The sequence below is a fragment of the Festucalex cinctus genome, chromosome 18 (assembly GCF_051991245.1).
Source record: "Festucalex cinctus isolate MCC-2025b chromosome 18, RoL_Fcin_1.0, whole genome shotgun sequence".
In the NCBI taxonomy this organism is placed as follows: domain Eukaryota; kingdom Metazoa; phylum Chordata; class Actinopteri; order Syngnathiformes; family Syngnathidae; genus Festucalex; species Festucalex cinctus.
Window position 1 is genome coordinate 21,300,129 of NC_135428.1, and position 25,156 is coordinate 21,325,284.

General features: G+C 41.7%; 2 protein-coding genes across 3 annotated transcripts in view; one reads left to right on the plus strand and one right to left on the minus strand.

Annotated features, from left to right (window-relative positions):
* The window catches only part of LOC144006685 (sialate:O-sulfotransferase 1-like), a 236,931-nt gene extending 219,794 nt beyond the window's left edge, over positions 1-17,137 (plus strand). The window contains exon 13 of the transcript XR_013279902.1: positions 16,502-17,137. The gene's annotated coding sequence lies outside the window, so the exon portion shown is untranslated. The remainder of the gene's footprint in view (positions 1-16,501) is intronic.
* The window catches only part of LOC144006686 (uncharacterized), a 68,185-nt gene that overhangs the window by 37,328 nt on the left and 5,701 nt on the right, over positions 1-25,156 (minus strand). For both annotated transcript variants that reach the window (XM_077505674.1, XM_077505673.1), the window contains exon 2: positions 6,945-6,998. In XM_077505674.1, the coding sequence (XP_077361800.1) occupies positions 6,945-6,998 (54 nt within the window). The remainder of the gene's footprint in view (positions 1-6,944; positions 6,999-25,156) is intronic.

Genomic DNA, 25,156 nt, shown 5'->3' on the forward strand with positions numbered 1-25,156 from the left:
CCCAACGCAACCAAACCGCTCAAGGACTACTCCTCGAACAACACGACCAAGCCCTTCATGTTCTCCTCACAAAGGTAAAGGAATTCTCCCAAGTATTATCTTCCGTCCAAGACCAGTTGGCAATGTTGCAGACCCACGGACAATTCTCCTCGCCGCCGCCACAGCCGCCCGCTCACACTCCACCCGTACAAGCACAGGTAGCTCGGGAACCCTTTGTCCCCGCCCCGGCGCCTTATTACGGCGACTTGGGTTCATGTCGAGCCTTCTTGGTACAGTGCGCTATAGTTTTTGAGCAACAGCCCCATTCTTATGCCTCTGATCGTGCAAAAATCGCCTACCTGATAGATTGCCTTCGAGGGGCTGCGCTCGCCTGGGCTTCCGCCGAATGGGAGCGTCAATCACCGGTGTGCGCTTCCTATCCTGCATTCACGGAGGAGATGAGGAAGATTTTTGACCACCCGGTGCGCGGTAAGGAAGCAGCTAAACGTTTGATCTCTCTCCGCCAGGGCTCCCGAAGTGTAGCTGAGTTTTCAGTAGAGTTCCGTACGCTCGCAGCCGAGAGCAACTTTAATAATGAAGCACTCCAGGAGGTATTCCTTCGCGCCCTTAACGACTCTCTTAAGGACGAATTAGCCTCCCGCGACAAACCCGCAGACCTAGACCGACTCATTGAACTAGCTATCCGTATTGACTGTCGGCTCAGAGAACGTCAGAGACAGCGCCGTTCGGCACCGGCTCCGCGCCCCGTCTCACCACCAGCAGTACAAGGCATTCAGCCCAGTGTAGCCCCCACGCTAGCCTTGCGTCCCGCCGACACTCCAGAGCCAATGCAGTTAGCCAGATTGACTCAGGGGGAGAGGGCACGGAGACTGAGCAACCGGTTATGTTTGTATTGCGGTCAAGGAGGTCACTTGCCAGTCTTGCCAGATAAGACAAGTAAAAGGGGGGGGCTCACCAGTAACTGGGGAGAAACTGGTGAGCCAGACAAACAGCTCCTCATCACATCGCTTAGAGCTCTCAGCTACCTTGTCTCACCAACACCGGTCCAAGACCGTTTCTGCGTTAGTCGATTGCGGAGCAGACGAGAACCTCATAGACTACAGTTTAGTAAAAGAACTTGGGTTAGAGACACGCCCCTTGACAACCCCGTTTAGAACCACTGCGCTTAACGGACAGCTATTGTGCCATGTCACGCAACAAACCACGCCTATTTCCCTCTGTCTCTCTGGTAATCATTTTGAGGAGATCAGCCCCTTTGTTTTTGACTGTCCCCGATCTCCCTTGGTATTGGGGTTACCGTGGCTAAAGAGACATAATCCCGAGATTGATTGGGCCATCCCAAAGCTGACTGCCTGGAGTGAGACCTGCCATGAGGGCTGTTTACGTTCCGCCCAAGTTCCCATCCAAAGCACTAAGGCACCTGAACCCCCTCAGTACAGTTCCCCGCTGCTATCACAACCTCAGTCGGGTTTTTTCCAAGGACCGAGCCGCGTCACTACCACCTCACAGGCCTTACGATTGTGCCATAGATCTGCTGCCAGGTGCCACCCTCCCCAGCAGCCGCCTCTACAACATCTCACGACCAGAGAGGGAGGCGATGGAGAAATACATCACAGAGTCTCTGGCTGCAGGCATCATCCGCCCCTCGTCCTCTCCTGTTGGTGCTGGTTTTTTCTTTGTTGGAAAGAAGGATAAGACACTACGTCCCTGCATAGATTACCGGGGACTTAACGAGATCACGGTCAGGAACAAATACCCAATTCCACTCATCGAATCTGCATTCACTCCCCTCCACGGCACGTGTGTTTTCACCAAGCTCGATCTGCGTAACGCCTACCACTTGGTCCGGATAAGAGAGGGGGATGAATGGAAGACTGCCTTCAACACCCCCCTTGGACACTATGAATACCTGGTCATGCCCTTTGGACTTACAAACGCCCCTGCAGTATTCCAAGCTCTGCTGAACCATGTCCTCAGAGACATGCTCAATAAATTTGTGTTTGTTTACTTGGATGACATCTTAATCTTCTCAGGATCCCGGTCAGAGCATGAGGAGCACGTTCGGCGAGTTCTCCAGAGGCTCCTAGAAAACAGACTCTACGTCAAAGCCGAAAAGTGTGAGTTCCATGTCTCCAAGACCGCCTTTCTGGGGTACGTAATCTCCAAGGGAGAACTATGTATGGACCCAGCCAAGTTAACGGCAGTTTCAGAATGGCCTAAACCTACCAATCGCAAGCAGCTTCAACGTTTCCTAGGCTTTGCTAATTTCTACAGACGGTTCATCAGGAATTACAGTCATGTCGCGGCCCCCCTCACAGCTCTTACCTCCACTTCGATTCCTTTCCGCTGGTCTCAAGAGGCAGATTCCGCCTTTGCCAACCTCAAGCATCGGTTTACGGCAGCTCCTGTCCTCATCCATCCTGATCCCTCACACCAGTTCATTGTGGAGGTTGACGCGTCCGAGACAGGGGTTGGAGCCGTACTATCCCAGCGCCATGCAAAGGAGGGTAAGATACATCCGTGTGCCTTCTTCTCCCGCAAGTTATCCCCGGCAGAGCGCAACTACAGTATTGGGGACCGGGAGCTCCTGGCAGTCAAACTCGCCTTGGAGGAGTGGCGGCATCTACTAGAGGGTGCAGAACTACCTTTTGTGGTGTGGACGGACCACAAAAACCTAGAGTACCTTAAGGCCGCCAAACGACTGAACCCCAGACAAGCCAGATGGTCCCTCTTCTTTTCACGATTTAATTTCACCTTATCCTATGTCCCAGGTTCCAGGAACACCAAACCAGATGCCTTATCACGCCAGTTTACTACTACAGAGACCAAGGAGGATCAAGAATCTATCCTCCCGCCCACCTGTTTCGTGGGATCAGTCGAACTGGCTATAGAGACCCTAGTCAAGAACGCACAGAGCGAGCAACCAGATCCTCGAGGTGGGTCCCCTAGAACCCTGTTTGTCCCTGATAATGTCCGCCCGCAGGTTCTCAAATGGGCTCATGCCTCTCGCCTCACATGCCACCCGGGAGTGAGGAGAACACTGTCCGTTCTGCATCAGAGATTCTGGTGGCGCACCATGGGGGCTGACACACGGGAGTACATCGCAGCCTGTCCCGTATGTGCCCGCAACAAGAACTCCACCAGACCCAGTGCTGGGTACCTCCGTCCATTGCCGGTCCCCAGTCGTCCTTGGTCCCATATTGCCCTTGATTTCGTCTCCGGTCTCCCCCCATCTCATGGGTATACTGTAATTCTTACAATCATTGACAGATTCTCCAAGGCCGCCCACTTTGTCCCTCTGGTCAAGCTCCCCTCAGCCACAGAGACTGCAGACCTTTTAGTTCAACATGTTTTTCGTCTCCACGGCATACCACAAAACATTGTTTCAGACAGAGGTCCCCAGTTTACATCCCTCGTCTGGAAGTCCTTCTGTTCAGCCCTGGGCATTTCAGTTAGTCTCTCATCTGGTTACCACCCCCAAACCAACGGCCAGTCTGAACGGGCAAACCAGCAACTGGAGACCTCCCTCCGATGCATGTCTCACCACAACCCTTCTGCCTGGAGCACCTTTCTCCCCTGGGTCGAATACGCACACAATGCTCTACCTAACGCCTCCTTGGGCATGTCACCTTTCCGTTGCTCCTTAGGTTATCAACCTCCCCTGTTTCCTGCCCAGGAGAAGGACCTGGCAGTCCCTTCCGTCCAAGCCCACTTGAGCCGCTGTGCCAGGGTCTGGAAACGAGCCCGTGCCTCTCTCCTCCAGTCCACAGTTCGTTCGGAGACACAGGCTAACCGTCGTCGCTTGCCGGCGCCCTCCTACACCGTGGGCCAGAAGGTTTGGCTGAATGCCAAAGACCTCCCCCTGAAGGTCAGCTCCCGCAAATTGGCTCCCCGATTCATTGGTCCATATGAGATCGAGAAGATAATCAATCCTTGTGCGGTCCGTCTCAAGTTGCCTTCTTCTCTCCGAATCCATCCGACATTCCACGTATCGCAAATTAAACCATTTATTTCTAGTCCATTAGCCCCGCAATGTCTCGCCCCCCCGCCCCCGCAGGTAGTGGAGGGCGGTCCTGCCTACAAGGTCCGCCGCCTGCTGGATGTCCGTCGCCGGGGGCGTGGATACCAGTACCTGGTGGATTGGGCTGGATACGGTCCGGAGGAACGGAGCTGGATCCCTGGTAGTTGGGTCCTCGACAAGTCCCTCATCACGGACTCCACCGGCTCCCGCCTGGCTCGCTCACCTGCCATCCTGTCTGCCATCCTGTCTGCCATCCTGTCTGCCATCCTGCCTGCCTGCTTGCCTGCCTGCCTGCTTGCCTGCCTGCCTGCTTGCCTGCCTGCCTGCTTGCCTACTGGCCGGTTCACCCGCTCACCACCTGTTTCTCGGCTCCTGGTCATCCTCCACCCTGCGGGCACTCTCCGGATCAAGTTGGCCCGCTTGCCTGTTCCACTCACCTCTGCTCATTAAAGATACTTGCACCTGCCATTCTTGTCTCCTCGTACCTGCATTTGGGTCCTCCCTGCACCCCCCATCCTAACACACTCAGTTATTACAATGGCTGTCAATGAATTTTATAATCAACTAATTGTCGATTGATTGATTGACAACTCGAAATTAAACCATCGTTTACAGTATTTTGCATATAGGCAGAAAGGACTCCAAGAGCTAGACACCAGCCAGTTGCCATGTTTTGCCAAAAGCTGTATTAACAGTTTGAAAGAAATATGAGTTCCTGCTATATTAGATTTAGTTTTTATTTTTTTAAGAAAACTGTATCATGTATACATGTGTTTTATCGTGTGCAAACGCAATAAACAGCAAGTCACACCATGCCTGAACGGAGCAGCAAAAAGTCAGTCTCGGCTGGTTTTATAATTTGCACCAAAATTTGTAACAACTGAGCCGCAAAACAATTTATAACAAAGTTCTGTTTGAGACTCCCCTTGCTAGCACAATGACTACATATTTTCATCCATCAACCGTAGCATGTGATGCTAAACAACAATATGCATCAAGTGCGGCTGAGGCTCTGCGCAAGATCCTGCACCGTCAGAGGTGTTACATGAGTGAGGGGTGCCTCAGCTTTCAATGCATACACAGTAACACAAGGCTGAGTGCTTAATCACTTTGTTATTGATGTGATGTGTGAATTGATTTGTGCGAAATAAGACTGTGATTGAGTCTAATTTAAATCATCGATTCAAGAATAATGACTACGAGACTGGTGTGATATTTTGCCAGTTTGAAAATAAACAATTGGTACATTACTGTTGGCTATTATTAGTGTAAATTTTATCTGATCCATAAGTCTCTTCTAGCGATATAAATTAAAGTAACAATGTGTACTGTTTTGAATGGAGAAAGTACTGTAGTCATATAGAACAATTTAAGATACATGTGGTCGCTACAGTGTGAATACTCTGACTAACCACAATGCATTAAGTCAGTGGTTTCCAAACTATGGCCCGGGGACCGTCCATTTTTCAGTGGCCCCCAACATATGCTAAGAATGGCATTTGACTCAGTTAAAAAAAATCAAATAAACAAAACAAAAATGTTTGGAAATGGGTATCGAAAAAACCCATTAAAGGTTATTTTAGTTAACTAAAACTAATGAAAAAACTAAAACTAAAAAAAAACAATACTTGTTACCAAAATGAAATAAAAACGAAAATGCTTTTTAAAAAAATGAAAACTAACTGAAACTACATTTTATGTTTACAAAACAAACTAAAACTAACCATAATTATAGCAAACCTTCGTTTTAGTCTTTGGTAATTAACTGAATACATGAGCCTTTGGGGATGATTTTAAATGTGATTTTTAGTAAATTTATTTTGATAATGACGTTTGAAAGTATGTCACACAGAAGTGACGTCATCTATCAGCATCCAATAGAAAAGCACCAAAAGATGACGTTGCGCCCATTGTGTTTCTTAAATATTGCACACAAGTAATACACATTAAAAAAAACCTAATACTAAAACTAACAAACTAAACTAAAATTAAGCATTTTTTAAAGAAATAAACTAATAAAAACTAACAGAACCACCCTAAAAACTAATAAAAACTAACTAAAATGAAAAATTGCAAAACTATAATAACCCTACTGCCATATTACAAATAAATTGGTTTATATACTGTAGCATTTTTCTAAATATGCAAAAGCACAAATAAATTATGTGTACAATTTAGGACTAAACACAATTTCTCTTCATAGCATTATGTGGCCCTTGCGTCCTTCTGATTTTATGTGGCCCTCAAATGAAAATGTTTGGACACCCGTGCATTAAGTCTAAAAATACCGGCGATCGACCATAGCTAAAGGTCAACTGTAAAATGAGAACACGATTATATGAATGCACTGAGGTTTGTATAATCCAGTGCTGTATGGTGAATACTGCACACTTTGTACATTCCGAAGTCATACGTGTACTCCAAGGAAAGCTAGAAGGTTGTACAGTTAACTCCCAGGGTATAATTCTAAACCATACAACCTACTACCTCAACCCGGATGCACACATTTTCTTATATTTCCCACTTCACATTTACATAACGTCATCGTGCTACAAATGTGTGATTACTGGTGGATGTGTGATTAGAAAAGGTAGCATTGAATCTCATTGGTTCGTATTAAAGGAAAAGGCAAAAGATATGTTTTAAAGGCGATGCTCACACCACAATGACAAAGACCCACAGAGGCGAGCTTGTGCTGTCAGATTTGCCACAAGATCGGATCTACGGGTTTGCGCCACATGGTTATATAGCCAAAGTATCAAAATAATTCCACTCAACAGAATCAGCAAGAACAACTGATTCATGCAATGATGCAGAGATTCAAAGTGACAACAACAAATGTTAGGATGTAGGGTGGTTGTTAATATTCATCACAAATATGATCCATGGTGTAATAAATGCTGACATGATAGTGTAAACATACCCTTCATGGATGTGTTACTGAGTCGACTGTCTGGACAGGTTGTCGTTCCAGTTCCTGAAAACAAGAAAAAAAAAGTTATTTTTACTAGTCCGCAATGGGATGTAGTTGCCGCTTGTCACAATAAATCCCCCCCCCCCCCCCCCCCCCCCACAAAAAAAAAAACACAATAAGAAAGAGGGGGTGGGAATCAACCATGGGTTAAAAAAAAAAAATCTCTGGTGCTCTGTTTTTGAAATATTGTGTCAAAGCGTTACCCACAAATCTATTGTTCTAACAATGACTATAGTGGACTTACAATCCAAACCACAGCCACAGAACCGCGAGAGTTGTCTTCTCTCTGGCGAGCATGAATGTGAGTGTGGTGAGAGGTTTATTCAACTTCGCCAAAACCAAGCGTGTAGAGAGCTGAGACAGAGAGAGATGCCAGTGTAATCAAGCATGCCAGTTTAATCAAGCATGCCACGGTCAGCTACCATTAACTGTGCCAGTGCCAGAGAACCATCCACAATGGAATATTCCGACGGTCGCAGTGCGACAACACAAGAAGAGAGCAGACAATGAAATTGCCACAGCGATGTAGTCTGTTTTATCATCTGAATTTTTCAATGCAAAAGAGCAGCAGGAATTGAATGACATTTTGCTCAAACCTTTCTAAAGTGATCCCCTGTGCAAGAAAGTACGGGCACAGCTCAGCAGGGTTGTGTCCGCCATTTTCTGAACAACAAACCAAAAAAAAAAAAAAAAAGAAGAGAAAAGCTTCACATAAACTTTTGCTACCATCGTTAAGTCAGAATCTACCCTGTGCACGCCTCTCATGCTGGCACAATTAAAAAATCTTGGCAAGAGAGATCGCAAGAGTTCCTACCAGCATGCAACGTGCGGTATTCGGCTTACGCTGTGAAGACATCCTTTGTCTGAATCAAAATATTAGCCCTAGTCTGCCCCCTCCCAAAATCTGGCACTTTCTTGTTCAGGAGTCATGGCAACCCCTAGATGGCACGCCGCCCAGTACCCTGAGGAGGGTCAAGGTAGAGGCTAATGTGATGTTGAGAAAGAATGCTTGATGCCTTCCAAAGTCAACTCGATAGGCCTGGGTATAGGTTTGAGTGTAATCTGTTATTCTATAATGCAATTTAACTAAAATATTGAGAAAACAAAACGGCATAATTGCACTTACACTCAAACCTTCGCGGCTTCCGCTCCCAGATGCCATTTCTACCGTTGTTCACTGCGCACCGCAGTGATGTCAGCAGTGACCTTCACAATGCCCCGCCCCAGCCCGTGTGATGAGAACCTCTGTGTCAACATAAGCAGCCATCTGAGTTCATAATTCAGAATATATGAATGTTTTGGTGAACATACAGTAACTTTAACTACAGTTAACTGTTTTGTCCTTACAGCTCTTAAATACATATTTAGATGTCCTGTGAAGTGAATTGAGAGATTTGTTTCTGAATAGAATAAACATGTTGAAAGATAATTGCTGAAAATGTGCAAAAACTGAACTTTGTGGAGATATAGCTTAAACTGCTTTTCACTGTTTCACTTCTCCTGATTTAGTTTGTGGTCATGTCTAAAATGGTGATTTCAGATTGGGGATGATTCACCCCTCCTCACTATATAAGAATTTGAGCACATTGTTCAACTTGCATCTGGCACAAATGTGAGTTATTTCATATTAATGGACCCATTTATACTAGGGGTGCACCGATCACAATTTTCCGGCCGATCACCGATCCCCGATCTTTTAAAAAGTCTGACCTGCTGATCCCGATTTTTGCCGATACAGATTTTTTTTTTCATGACAAGCAGCATATACCTTCAGTGTTCCAGTCTAGTTTTGTTGGAATACATTGAACAATATCGTCGAGATAATACAAATGGGTTGTTTTAACTGCACATGTCTCTTAAATAAAAAACGAAAATCCTACTAATCATCTCAGCAGAAGAAGGCAGTGGCTGACTTTTTCAGACCTCTGAGGAGGGAGATGAGATGGGTGGAAAAGATCGGTTCATTTTTAAGGGATCGGCCGATCACTGATCTTCCAAAATTAAGGAAATCGGGGCTGATAAATCGGCCGGCTGATCAATCGGTGCACCCCTAATTTATACCACTACTGCATTCAGTGAACTAGCCAGCTACTTACGTACCATGCATCTACCCTGAACGCTGCAATTTGTAGAACATCTTGATATTTTTATATAAATCCTCAAATCAATCCTCCATTTTGTGGTATTCAGGCCACTAATATGTCGGAATGCAAAGCATTGTGGGTATTTAACTAGCTGTGCTCAAATGTTTGTCATTCAGTGAGATGTCAATTGTGCGGCTATGTTTATAATTGGTTAACTTTTTCTGACATGTCTCTGGTTTGTTGACCGACACGGTAGCAACATCTAGCAAGACCGTGAACCAAGAACAAGCCAGCTGCCCATCCATCGGTCGAGAGAAAAGCGCCTGTTTACTAGGGGTGGGAATCTCTGACATGAGGCCGATTCGATATGTATCTCGATACACAAGTTGCGATTCGATTGAAAAACGATTATCTTTCAGAACAGAACGGTTCGATACGGTTCGATTAAGTTTGGGAACGATACAATTTTCGATTCGATACGATTAATTTCAATATTCAAAACTTATAGTGACATTTGTTGCTTGTAAACAATCTTAAAACACCACAAATTTTTACAGTATCTACAAATGTGTTAAAAAAAGAACAACAACAATGTCTTCTATATTTTTATATATTGAATCAATTATTTAAATGGACCGGAACAAAGGGCTGGGCGATATGACTGAAAAATGTATCAGTTTAAATATTTATTAGTTGTTATTGACAGTTATAATTGTTTTTTGTTTTGTTTTTTTAATTCAAAATCAGGATCAGGAAAACAAAAGGCTGATAATTCAATTTGAAATATAAATAATTAACCTTTAAAAAGACACCAACACAATTAAACAGAATATGTCCACATTATGAAGTATTTCAGAAACATAAATTTAAGACATGAAATAAACCTACCGTCCAGCCAAAAGAAATATGAAGCCACCTTATGGAACAATAAATCTATCAAACACATTTTAACAACTTAATTTATCCAAAAATATTTCCAAAAGTGCCCTAACCTTTTTATCAACAATTTTTGTTTTTAACAATTTTTGTTTTTCTTTTGCCATCACATTCATTTTTGGTTAATGTATGACATCTTTTTTGTTTTTTTAATCTGAGACACGATGATGACCACTGTTTGTTTTGTTTTTTGGGCTGTCGTTCATTTTGAGTTTGATGACGTAATTGCGGGCACGTCTCAGTTCCCTGCTGCTCATGCTAGTTGTGTACATTGATAGGGAGCCACAAACTGAGAAATGAGATACTTGCAGTGTACTTTTAGCTTAGCTGGTGTGTTGGCTGTGGGGCATACCTGTGTTGTTTGAATCCATGCATTGGATCGTCACGGGAGTTATTCTTTTTGGCTCGCGCGCAGTACCAACGCTGGCCCGGGACATACAAGTGCACCGAGAGGACTCGATAGCCATGGGAAATACCGAGATGTACGGCACCGGCTTCTGCTAACTGTCTCCATTTCCATGTTGTCACTCGTTGTGCGCGACTGCGTGCGTGCCGTGTCGCGAGCCCGGCGTTGACGGTAGCCAACTTTACATCAGCCTCCTGTAGAGATCTGTCTGCAGTTCCTTGCACCAGGAATAAAACCACGGTCTCATTTTTGTTGAATACTTATTGGTCATTATGGTGGTACTTGGAGAGCTACAGTATTTTTTGGGGGGTACTGCTTTTGAAAACCACTGCTTCAAACTTAATTACTAACACTGTGGTCAAAACTAATTGAAGTCATGGACCGGTGTCCCACGAAAAGCAACTTAAACCAATGGAGAAGGAATCAAGGTCTGTCCCTGGAGCTTTACATACCGGTATGTTGACTTCCCACTCAGTTTAACATCAAATTATTGAGCATCTGGCATTTTTTGTCGCACTTTTAAGTGATCCAACAGAACCGAGTAGAGGATGAAGAGTCAATAAAAGTTGTTTTTTATTGCAGGAACCATAGCGGTGTTTGAGTCACATTGCTGCAAGCAGAAAAATCTGCAACTATAGAGGAATCACACTCCTCAGCCTCCCTGGTAAGGTCTATTCAGGGGTGCTGGAGAGGAGGGTCTGTCGGGAAGTCGAATCTCGGATTCAGGGGGAGCAGTGTGGTTTTCGTCCTGGCCATGGAACAGTGGACCAGCTCTGCACCCTCAGCAGAATCCTGTGTGTGTGGGAGTTCGCTCATCCAGTCCACGTGTTTTGTGGACTTGGAGAAAGCGTTTGACCCTGTCCCTCGGGGAGTCCTGTGGGGGGTGCTTTGGGGTACCGAGCCCCCTGATACGGGCTGTTTGGTCCCTGTACGACCAGTGTCAGAGTTTGGTCCGCATTGCTGGCAGTAAGTCAAATTCGTTTCCGGTGAGGGTTGTACTCCGCCAAGGTTGCCCTTTATCACAGATTCTGTTCATAACTTTTATGAACAGAATTTCTCGGCACAGCCGAGGAGTCGATGGGGTCCGGTTTGGTGGCCTCAGCATTGCATCTCTGCTCTTTGCAGATGATGTGTTGCTGTTGGCTTAATCAAGCCATGATCTCCAACTCTCACTGGAGCGGTTCGCAGCCGAGTGTGAAGCGGTTGGGATGAAGATCAGCACCTCCAAATTTGAGACCATGGTCCTCAGTCGGAAAATGGTGGAGTGCCGTCTTTGGGTCAGGGATGAGATCCTGCCCCAAGTGGAGGAGTTCAAGTATCTTGGGGTATTTTTCACGTGTGAGGGCAGGATGGAGCAAGAGATAGACAGGTGGATCGGTGCAGCGTCTGCAGTGAGTCTGTATGGGTCCGTTGTGGTGAAGAAGGAGCTGAGTCAAAAGGCGAAGCTCTTGATTTACCCGTCAATCTATGTTCCTAGCCTCACCTATGGTCACGAGCTGTGGTTTGCGACAGAAAGAACAAGATACAAGCGGCCGAAATGAGTTTCCTCCGCAGGGTGTACGGGCTCTCCCTTAGAGATAGGGTGAGAAGCTCGGTCATCTGGGAAGGACTCAGAGTTGTGCAAGATTCGTTCGTATCACTGCGCGGCGCCCTGTAGACAGCTGACTGACGCGCTGCAGACAGCCTTCCGCCTTCGAAAAGACAAACAACTTGTAGTTTAGTGCGCGTCTATCAGCTGTCTACAGGGCGACGCGCAGTGATATGAACCAACAGAAAAGTAGTGCCTGGTGGTAATGGCGTCTGACTTTTTTCCAGAAAGGAGTATTGTGATGCAAATGTATCACTCCTTTGAACACAAATTGTTTTTAGAAGAAAAACGCTTTGTTTCCGTGACCCCAGCCAGCTTGCTGGACTATTTTCCTCTCGTCCAACACCGGACCAGAACTTGTGTCACAGAACTCTGTCAGGGGTAACTTAGTGCTGATCGCACACACTGGAGGTTAGGATGAAATAGAGATTCATGTAAAAAAATCCGAACTATCTCTTTAAACTCAACATGAAACAAAGAGAATTACAAAAGTTTTACTAAAGTGAATGTATCCAGTCACGGCACCATCTTTAATGCTCGCAATATTATACTAAAAACAACTACCAGAAGACTGTATATTCTCACTTGAACTATTTAATGGATGTCAGAAAGATCGAGACACGGCCGTGGAGCCTTATTCTGCCAGATGCGGAAGGTCTATTTTCTCTAAAACGGTTCCTAATCTTACACTGTCTTGGCCGCGCACCACCACCGGAGGGCGGCTCTACCAAGCCCATGTGACAATGTGTGTCTCGGTAGTCTGAACTCGTTTCATCTGGTAAGTGTGCCAGGATTAGGGTTGCCAACCATCCCTTGAAATACGGAATTGTCCCGTAATTAGAACTATAAGTACGCGTTCCGTTTTGAGTTGTCAAGGGACACACTTTGTCCCGTAATACCGCGAGTGTCAGAAATAGTCCTTAAAATGTCAATTGAATTAGTGAACAAAAGTGCCCTTTATGTGACAACTTATGGTAAAATTCCAAGGACTTTCTGTTCTGTGACCAATGAGCTGAGAGCACATTCATTTAGTATGACAAAACAGAATCCACTCATCTTATTGGTCGACGTCATGTTGCTTGCGGAAGTATATTGCACAAGAGCCGCAACGCAATCAGTAGCAGCAGAAATGATTGCACAAACATCGAGAGAGGACTGGGAAGCAGAAAATACGAAGTTGAAAAAGTGTGAGAAAACATCAATGAAAGGGCTGGCTGCTGGGGTACTTTTATCATAGCCAATGGACGGGCTGACTGATCTCAAGCAACATGCTTCCAGTGGTGGACACATATGGAATGCAAGGTACAACTTGGGAGCCCAAGAAAAAAATGTTGTCCACCAGGCAACGCCAGCGATAAATATGGTATGTAAAGAATGATTCTTTAACCCTCTGATCAAGCTTAATATGGAAATGTACAGTGAATGTCAGCGTTGTATGGAAAACATAATATTTTTTGGGTGTTATAAACACGTTAAACTGATTGACAAGTATGTTAAAATAGATAAAATCATTGATAAATAATAGATAAAGACACCGACTTACACTGATTACAAGTTAAAACAGGTATGTATAATGTTTTCTGTACATGCAGTTGATATAACACTATAAATATATAACAGAAAGAGAAATAAAAGTATTTTCTAATTTAGGCAATTGATTTACAACACTTTAAATATACAGTTAAAAAAATGTATTTTACCTAATTAAAATATAAATTTGAAAATAATCTCCACATAAATTGACATTGGTCTTAATTTAAATTACAGGATGACAGGATGAATTTTCTACTTAGTGTTTTATATTATTGTATACATTTTTAAGTTAAGCAGGAAAGGTTTTTGTTTGAGAGATATTTTGATAAGTTAATTTTGGTAGTTTGTATTAAAGTAAATTTCTTAACTTTTCCATGCGTTAATATCATTCAAAAATATGCATCCTATTCAACTCATCCATCCATCCATCCATTTTCTTGACCGCTCTTCCTCACAAGCGTCACGGGGGCGCTGGAACCTATCCCAGACGGCTTTGGGCAGTAGGTGGGGGACACCCTGGACCGGTTGCCAGCCAATCGCAAGACACACAGGGAACAACCAACCATCCACACTCACAAGCACACCTAGGGACAATTCGGAGCGCCCAATTAACCTGCAATGCATGTCTTTGGAATGTGGGAGATCAGAGTACCAGGGGGAGGCCCATGGAGGCACTGGGAGAACATGCAAACTCCACCCAGGAAGGCCGCGCCTGGACTCGATCTTGCGTCCTCCGTACTGGGAGGCGGACGTGCTAACCAGTCATCCACCGTGCCAAGTCAGGTTTAAATAGTCAAAAATTGTTTCAACTACGCAAAAAAAAAAAAAAAAAATCACGCAAGGTTGAAGGTAATCCGGTCGACCGTCCTTATCGATGAGGTGTCCCTTATTTATTTTTCAAGAAGTTGGCAGCCCTAGCCAGGGTGCAGATAGACAGGAATGTGCAGAGCCAGGAAAAAGGTCACAGCGACAAAACGGTATAGCTCATGACACCTGTCTACTTATATGCCAAAGAAGCCTCAACTAAAACAGAGTGCAAAATTTCTGTACAATGGAACAATTATCTTTTAACAATTTATATTTGAACACACGCGGTAGAAATACATGCAGACAGATATTAAGTGCTCAGCATAAATGAGTACACCCCAACAGGTTTGTAAGAACACCTTTACTTTTCGAATCAAGTTTTTTTTTTTTTTTTTTTTTTTTTTTTTTTTTTTTTTATGGGATACTATACTACAAAATACTCAATACAAATGTGGGCCATTTGTGCAAACAAGATTTGTTAATTAGTACACACAGAAAAAAATAGTTTACTTAATTTTGCACAAATAAATAGACCCCGAGAAAATGTTAATTCCATACCGAGCAGACATGTTGCTATCAATAAAAGTCACAGAGATCAGAGAAAATACTAGATGTAGTCATTTTTGCTATGGGATGCAATCATTTTTTGCATCAGTTAATTTGATTAAACTGAATATTTTTTCATCTATGCATTCTATTATGACCCTTACTTTCATGTTAAGCGCATATTCTCCAGAAAATTCTAAAATTTGGAAATAAAATCTACATTTTTTGAAGGTGGCGTACTTATATATGCTGAGCATGGTATGTATAGTTTTAAACTAGCAAAAATGATCTCTTTTAAAAGAAACATTCACCTTTTTTGGGAGTGGGGGGATTCATTCATATCCTAAAAGGCAGCTGACCAGTGTCAAAGTTCAAATTAGAAAGGGGGAGCAGGGGTTAGAAAAGCCCCCTTGGGATGGGGTAAACCACTGCAAAACAGACAGGGGTGGAAAAATTAGACAGATATTCCAATCTGGTCAGACATAATGTGATAGATAAATGGCCAGTGTCGGGGGAGTGGGGGTGTTGTTATAGGTGGAGACAAACTATTTGGTTGTACATATGCAATTCACACATATACAATTATTACTTCTTCAGCAACCTCAGCCATTTAAAATGCCAAAAACAAAAAATGCCTACATAAAAGCATATGCGAAAGAAACCAGGGATTGTATCCACTAGACTTTAAAGATGTTTGTATTTGAAATGTACCAATCTCGGTGACACACATCAGAGGCCATCATGCTGGAAACCAAAAAGTTCCATTTGCGTTGTTATTCTCAATTGGCAACCTAGTTAATTTTGACCCAGATCTTATCTCCATTTATTTAATGTCGCCTCAAGTCATCACAGAAAAAAAAAAAAAAAAAAAAAAACAGTCAACAGGTTCATCTCAGTACAACTTTTTTATAGTAAATGAGTTATTATCACATACATCACATTGCTTAAGATAAGACCATGGTGAAATGTGATATTCTGCTAAGAATAGTTAATGTGATTCAAGTATTTGTTAGGCATTTACAGTTTATAAACCATGTTCAATAACAGCAATGAGAAGCCACGCACACGGTAGTCCAACTCTTAATGTGGGTTAGGGTTTCGGTTGAGTCTGTCAGGGGTTCGGCAGAAGTTAAGACACACACACCCGACTCATTTGTGGCTGTTATTATATATATATATATATATATATATATATATATATATATATATATATATATATATATATATATATATACTGTATTTTTTTTTTTCAAGAGAGAAGGGTTCGGTGAATGTGAATAGGAAACTGGAGGGGCTCAGTACCTCCAACAAGGTTAAGAACCACTTGTTTAGTCTTTCTTCCTTAAAAAGTTGCCTCACAGCACTCTTAAATTAGCTAAAAATTACTCAACATGCATTATTAGCGCGATGCCTGCTCTGGCTTTCCAAGACTGGTGTTTGAAAAATATTATTATGTGACAGGTGTGTAATGCTGCTTTCAAAAGATTTCTTGTGTAGAAAGCCCAGAGGGGGGCAATGACTTTGCCTGACCCACCTGTCTGTCTCCCCTGCTGCCTAGCACCAGACTCAGCTCTGAGTTTTTTTGTTTTTGTTTTTTTTTAACCAGGACTGATTGGCTGCAGCCAACTAATCAGCAGCCAATCAGAAGGAGGGATGGATTGCGGGGCGAGAATCAGACAGTGAGAAGATGCTGAGCAGAATCTCCACTCAATACACCATAAAGGAAACGGGAATCAGTCAAACATGTGAAATCCTTCAGAAGCAAAATAATCTCATCATTTTAGTCTGCTTCTTGAGTGTGAATATTGCTTAATAATCTGCTCGGAGAAATATATGCAATGATAGCGAAGCAATAGCAAACTAAAAGGACGTTTCTGAAAGGCACTGAATTGATTAGCTGACTTGAAGCGATTCTACTATCAGACTGTACTTTTGACGAGTGAAAAAGCAATCAATACCTAATGAATTCCAAGAGGCTGAATTAAAGAAACATAAACACACACACGACTGCGCAAAGTAACCTCAACGGATCAATGAACGTTCCATTACAAGGCAAGAGGAATGTATCTTCTTAATTGAACCAAACATTTCAAATTCAAACAGATATTAAAATGGATTCAATATTGCAATTTTAAGTGTCCTTTGTTATTGTAATCTCCTATCAGTCAACTCAAGCAATGTACAGCCAGCCCAAGGTAAACCTGCAGAAAACTGAGTTAAATAAAGAGGAAACTATAATTACCTTTTTGGTGGTTTTGTTGTTTGTTTTTGTTTCCTGCTCCCGGGCTTTTGCTTCTCTTGCAAAACTTAATGTTGCTGTTAGAAAAACAACAATGGTCTTTTTAGCGTACAGAAAGGTTTGCTTAAATGCTTGAGTCCTGTTGTTAGTACGCACAAGGCAACAAACCACCTTACTACAAATCAGTGTACTGTTTTAATTTCAAGCTGCTATTATTTTTGCAACACATTGTGACTTTATTCACCAAAAAATACAACTGAATTGACTGTGGATAAAGAGTATTCATTGTCAACCACATCAGCATAATCATATGTGCATTTTAAACATGTTTTGCACAATTTTATGAACTAGGTCTATAATTATACAAGGTGGTTGTAGTCGCCATTTCCAGATGGGCATTGCTTCAGTATTGATGGAATGTCCATCAATCTGTCAATGACGGCTGTTTTGTTGACGATTAACGAATGATGCGAAACTTCGAAAAATTGACGGACTAAGCATTGCTGGAAGTGTTTTTTCATCCGTCATTGTAATCATCAATAACTGGGTCAGTACCAATGGACTTTGTCAACGATGGATGCCCGTTCCTTTGACGAATGGCATAAACACTGACGGACACCCACTTCGTTGACACACTGCAGAGTACTTCTACTTCTCTCCTGGGGCTGTGGGCGAGTACGGGCCGATTCCAGCCTTTTTTCAAGTACAAGTGACCGATGCCGGAGGGGGGATGGGGGGGGGGGTGTGATGTTTAGTGAGTCCTTGCCTGTAGCTGGCGCTACCCTGCAGCAGTTTAACACCATGGTAAATCATGAGGATCACTACCTGTTTTGACAATGAACCCACGAGCATGCCTGGGTTTTTCACCAAAACTTCACTGGTTTGGAAATACTTCAAAATTGACGAGGATGAACCACACATGCAAACTTTGCGGCACAAGACTCGCGAGAGGCGGAATGAAGAGTGCATCGTTCAGTACTAGCAACTTGCTAAAACACCTCAGGGCTAAACATGACAATGAAAACCAGGAGGTCGAAGCTGCCTTGAGGGAAAAGAGCAAACACCAGCAGCCAACTTTACAACAAACTCTGCAGGAGACGGAGAAGTTCAAATAACATGGGCACTCGCTGAAATGATTGCACTCGCTAACTTACCGCTTTCATTTGTGGAGAACGTGGGATACCGACGATTCAAGGTTGTTGAGCCCAAATATGAAGTGCCATCTCGAACTACAATCGTGAGAAGTGCGATGCCACAGGTACACGACGATGTTAAAAACATGTTAGAAGCTTGTTGTGTAGCGCTCCGGTTGTTAGCTTCACCACTGACATTTGGAGCAGCAACGTAAATGCCCTGTCGCTAATAAGCCAGACCGCACGGTGGCTCGATGATGACTTCAGACTTCATTGTGTCATGCTGCATGCGAAAGAGTTGAGTGGATCACATACTGGACATGCAATTGCAGTAAAATTTGAAGAGCTGCTCGACACATGGAATATTCCCAAAGAATCCGTCCACGTTGTGTTGCGAGACAACGCGAAGAACATGATAAAAGGTATGGAGGAGGCTGAATTCCCCAATCTCCCGTGTGTTGCGCATACGCTTCAGCTGGCTGTGAACGAAGGGCTGGTTGCATAAAAATCTGTATCTGATGCCGTCACCATAGGACAAAAAATAGTTGGTCATTTCCAACATTCTCCATCGGCCTACTCAAAGCTTCAAAACATCCAAATAGACATGCACAAGCCAGTAAAAAGACACAAAATGTACCAGCCCGCTGGAATAGCACATTGTATTTGATGCAGTCTCTCATTGAACAACGTTTATTGTACAGAAAGACAGTCAAGCTTTTGGAACCATTTGAAGAGCTAACCAGGCAGGTACGGTGGCCCTGAAGTGCAAAACGCAAAAACAAAAAAACTGACAACTGCAAATCAAAAAACACAAAAACAAAACACCACAGCAAATAAAAAATCACACCGACAAATAGGTAAACACAAAAACAAATCAGAAAACACAAACACAAAAGGAGATAAACAACAAAAAGGTAATCGCAAACAAATTAAAAAACACAAACACAAAATGCGAAACAAAACAACAAAAAGCGATCGCAAGCACAAATCAAAAAACACAAACACAAAATGTGAAACAAAACAAAAAGCGATCACAAGTACAAAATCAAAAAACACAAACACAAAATGTGAAACAAAACAACAAAAAGCAATCGCAAGCATAAATCAAAAAACCCAAACGCAAAAACCGGAACAAAACAACAAAAAGGTAACCACAATTACAAATCAAAAAACACAAACATAAAATACTAAACAAAACAACAAACAAGTAATCACAATTACAAATCAAAAAACACAAACACAAAATACGACAAAACAATAAAAAAGTAATCACAATTACAAATCAAAAAGCACAAACACAAAATACTAAACAAAACAACAAAGAAGTAATCACAATGATAAATCAAAAAACACAAACACAAAATAGGACAAAACAATAAAAAAGTAATCACAATTACACATCAAAAAACAAACACAAAATACGACAAAACAATAAAAAAGTAATCACAATTACAAATCAAAAAACACAAACAAAATACTAAACAAAACAACAAAAAAGTCATCACAATTATAAATCAAAAAACACAAACACAAAATACGACAAAACAATAAAAAAGTAATCACAATTACAAATCAAAAAACAAACACAAAATACGACAAAATAAAAAAAGTCATCACAATTACAAATCTAAAAGCACAAACACAAAATACTAAACAAAACAACAAACAAGTAATCACAATTACAAATAAAAAAAACACAAAATATTTAACAAAACAACAAAAAAAGTCATCACAATTATAAATCAAAAAACACAAACACAAAATACGACAAAACAATAAAAAAAAAGTAATCACAATTACAAATCAAAAAACACAAACACAAAGACCAGAACAACACAACAAAAAAGTAATCACAATTACAAATCAAAAAACCGGAACGACAAAAAGGTTACCGCAAACACAAAACGAAGTATCGTAACATTAAGGACCTATCGTAACATTTTCCTAACTGAAGGAGTTGGTAGGTGGGGGGAGGGCCGGAGGAATCATACTCACGACTGATTGGACGAGAGGAGAGGGACAACTTGATTGGACGTAACATTTTCCAAATGGAAGTAGTTGGTGGGTGGAGGGAGGGGTCTCTAGTGGAGCACTTCCTTGTTGTTCCTTGTTGCATGTTACTTTTTTACTAAGCCTAAAAGTAACTATAACACTAAACATAACCACAGTCTTACCTCAAACTAACGTTAAGTAGTATTACTTTTTGAGTATATTTCGCTTTTTTAACTAAGACAGCTGTTGGCGCTTTCGTCACCACCGGATACACGTGACCCCATTTGAACACCAATAGTTGTAGTGCAGCGCCACCGAATGGCGAATGTAACGTAATTGCAGTACATCGTGTCTCATATGCCGTATGTAACAGAAACTATTTTTAACAAGCTATCTCCAGAGCTGAAGAGATTTATTAATGTGCTATGTATAGCACATTTGATACACAAGGCAACTCAATGTGCCTCTTCAAATGCATGTAAAAGCATTAACAGACAGAACAACTCAAGACATTCACAGAGCAAAGAGAACAAAAGTAGCTTATAAAAATTACTCCAAGAATTTAGGATGACATTTAATCACATTTGCAACCAAAAGAATTCTAGACAAGTTTTTAACCTGGTTTTCAAAACATTTATACTTGGACTGAATTCACTTCCGATGGCAACTTATTGCATTTACATGCACCATAACAACTAAATACCGCTTCACCATGTTTTCTTTGAAGCTTGGCCCCGACTAATTCATCTGCAGACTTCAGAGTTCTACTGAGTATATATTCAGTAATCATTTCCTGAATGTTTTCAGCACCAAAACCATTCAGTGATTTGTATGCCAGAAGCAAAATTTAAAGATCGGGTCTTGAAAAGGGATTTCGGTGGCAGAAAATGCAGCAATCACTTGTCCTCCCCAAATGTTTTGACAAAAATAATCCCGCTACAAAACCAATTATTAATTAATATATTTACGAGAAAACTAACGAAAAAATTAAGTCAGTTAAGTGTAAGATGATGAAAAATAGAAGACTCAAGATTTTAATTGGATTCTTGCAAAATAATCAGGCATAATAGGGTGTTCGCAGCCATTGCGCTAAAACTCATAAACAGGGGTAACAGAAGGAGTCATATTTGATGATTTTTAAAAGGTAATTTGCACTCTGATGCATTTGGATAACAGTTGGATGCGAGAGGGTGAAAAGGGTGGGCAGATCTAAATATGGCTAATAAAGCAGGTGACCTGCAGGTAAATCAGTGTGGCCTGCCCATTAGCGTCTAAATGGCTTTCTAAGCACTTTGTGGATGGAAGAGCGAACATGCTCTGAATAAATAAACAATTCAAACGGTGCAGCATGCAAGTTGGATTGTGCTGGCGGAGACCTCAAATGCTGCTAATTTTGTTCCGTTTCTTTCTTGGAAGAAAAAAGTCATACTTATGTATACTGAGCTATACAATATGATCAACATTTAAAATAATATATATACTATATAGTACATTGGCACAAGTGGTAGTACGTCCGCCTTACAGTTAAAAGGTCTGAGTTTAAATTTCACCTCATCTCTTTCTGCTGCATTGTTGTGTGCTGAGAGGGTTGAATCCCAAAACACAGACACAAATAAGGTTTTAACTATTTATTCACATAACTTGACTAAACTTAAAGACAACGAGAATGCATCGAGAATCACGACACGCAAAGCCCCCCTTGGGCAGCGGAGAAGCACAGCGAAACAGTGAGCAATAATCCGGCAAAACACACACAATTCTCAGACCCTTATATAGACAGTCAATCAATCTCATTGGTTGTGGCTAGACATGTGAGTACCAGTACTGACATGGAATTCTCTGATTGTCTGTTGACCCCCGTAACGTGATTACAGATTCTTGACATCATATACATTACATAGTATTACAGATCGTCCTAGACATCACATAGCATTAAAGATTCCTGACATCACATAGTCCAGACATCATATAGCCTAAAACTAGTTGAAACTGGATGCTGTTACATCAATACCAAAACAGACACGTAACGGGTCATGAACTCTACTCAAACTTAACCCAGACGTGACCCCAGACATGAGACAAGAGCAAAACATTAATCCTGCATGACCAGAGTCATGACATGCATAAGAGTAGTCAAGTATTTTGGGTTCTGCCAAAAGTAAACTATGACTCCGACTTTTGTGTTGGGGATGCTAAGCCGTCAAAACCATCAGCTTATAACTGTGATTATGTTTACATTAAGATGTAATGTGGTGTTGGGAAATTGGAATTTTGGGGCTATGTGTGTAACTTTACTATAAGGGCTCTTTGTGCAGTTTGTCACTTTTTTACTCACAACTGCCACCTTTGGCCCAAAGAGTAACTGCAACATCTGTGTCAGGTTCATTCATGGTGTGTGTGCGAGTAAATGCACGATCTTAAGTGCACGATAGGTAAAAGATAAGACAAGATAAAAGCTGATAGGTGCAGTTAGAGTAAAACAGTCGGGGCTCTTCGTACTCATCTGGGCATTGGTGGAGCATGCATAATGTAGAAAAAGCTTTAATATTATCTTTTTAAACGGCACAATGCACCTTTAAATTAGGTACTAATTACTTTGGTTATTCATAAGATACAACCAAGCTTCTTGCCTGTGATGATTTATATGTTTATCTATGAAGAATTAATCGATCATAAAATTATTAGCGTTCCGGTGTAAGTATGGATGAAATGAATTAGTTTACCGAAAAACCATGATAACATTTCAAACAGTTAGTATTGCTGGTTCAAATCTTAATTATTGTCAATAACTTACCGCAAAAGTTACTGTAATCGATTATTAAAATAACCGGAAATTGTAGCTTTATCTAAATGAATCACTGTCTTATTCAATCATTTCCATGGGGTCTTGCTTACATGAGCGAAGGTTGTTGCTACAGTGGTACCTCTACTTACGAACGTCCCTTCATACGAAATTTTCAAGTTACGAAACTCCTCAACAGGAAAATATTGCCTCTTGTTACGAAACAAGTTTCAGGATACGAAAGGTAAAACTACAGTATGGGCCGCTACTCGCAGCTCCCAGAGTTTCCTGAACACAACATACTTACAGCTGCTCTGCCATTGGCTATTACTGGCGTCTTCCTGGTATCCTATTGGCTAAGAGGGACCTGTACCGTATATGACCATAGATACATGCCTCGCCGTCGTACCGGAAGTTTCCATGAAGTTTCAGAATTTGTTTAAAAGAATCGCCCAGAAAAAGTGTTCACCAGTCGGGCGTTTGCTCACTATGATGATGTTTGCCTTGGACATTTTCGAAGGATTGTTAAAAAAAAACAAAAAAACAAGGGCTCCAGGTGGAGGATTGGAACCATCACTTGCCTTAGGGAGATGATGTGCGGCGTGAGAGCGTGAGCGATAAATAAAAAAAATAAATAAATAAATAAAATAAAAATAAACAAGATTGTTAAAAAACGAACATCATTGGATCAGTTCTTTACAAAACACCAGGCAAAAACACAGAGAGAACATGAATCAAAAACGGCAAAAAACGAAGAGGCCCGCAGTTAAAAAGGTAAATGAGCATCATTTTTATTCTTTACTCTATTCTTTATTCTTTATATTACCGTATTTTTCGGATTATAAGTCGCAGTTTTTTTCATACTTTGGCTGGGGGTGCGACTTATACTCTGGTGCGACTTATGTGTGAAAATATTAACGCATGATTATATCATTTCAAGTTATTTTCACACTAAACCGCAAGAGGGCGCCCTAGGCCTGTGTTGATAATTTCAACATTGCTGGTAGAAGAGTAAGCGGCGCATCGCCTACCTCCCGAGTTGGGGGAGTTGTTTAAAAGTGACACCGGTTTAAAAGTGACACCGAGGAAGATTTCATTGGATTTAGTGATTTGGAGTTAAACTGATAGTTTGGTAAATTTGTTAGCATGTTCTTTATGCCAGAGTTATATGAATAACTTTTAGTGATGGGAACATAATTCACTCACAGCATGTTGGGACGAAGGGAGAGTTCCGGGTGGGAAGGTTTTGTTATGTGGAAAAGGGGAGTTAGCCTTCAAGCTGAGTGGGGAGTTGCTGTTAAAAGACCTCAGATGCTGATGTCAATAAAATACCAGCCTTTGGCTCCGTGTTTCAACACTCCGCCTCCGACTCCCGTCACTGCTCGCTACAAACTCTTAATATGTTACGTCGTTACTGACATTACCAGGCATGTCAGTCATGTAACGTTAGTATACAGTACACTTATTCAGCCTGTTGTTCTCTATTTTATTTCATTTTAAATTGCCTTTCAAGATGACATATATGTTTTTGGTGTTGGATTTTATCAAATAAATTTCCCCCAAAATTGCGACTTATATAAAGTGCGACTTAGATATGTTTTTTCCTTCTTAATTTTTTGGCTGGTGCGATTTATAATCCGGAGCGACGTGTAATCTGAAAAATACGGTATGCACAACTCTCATTTATTGTGCAATAATCTTATTGTAACATGTTTTGATGCATTTTTATGCTTTATAAAACATTTATGTCTGAATTTTGGGAGGCTTGGAACTGATTAGGGCATTTACATGGAAAATGCGTCTCTACTTACAAAATTTTCTACTTAAGAACTTTCTTCCAGAACCAATTAATTTAAGTAGAGGTACCACTGTATTTACAATTAACAATGGCAAAAAGTTGCAATGGGTTTTAATTTTTTAACTGGTATTCAAACTAAAACATATTTTGTTAGATTGTTTTGTGTTGCATTTCGTCAACACTCTAAACCCTGATCATTTTGTTCATGATAATCATGATACCATTTCATCTTTATTCTGTGTGTTGTGCTACTCACACTCCAAAGCTCGTTCGCCCTTCTGAGTGTGTCAGTTCGAAATGATTGCAGACAGTGAAAA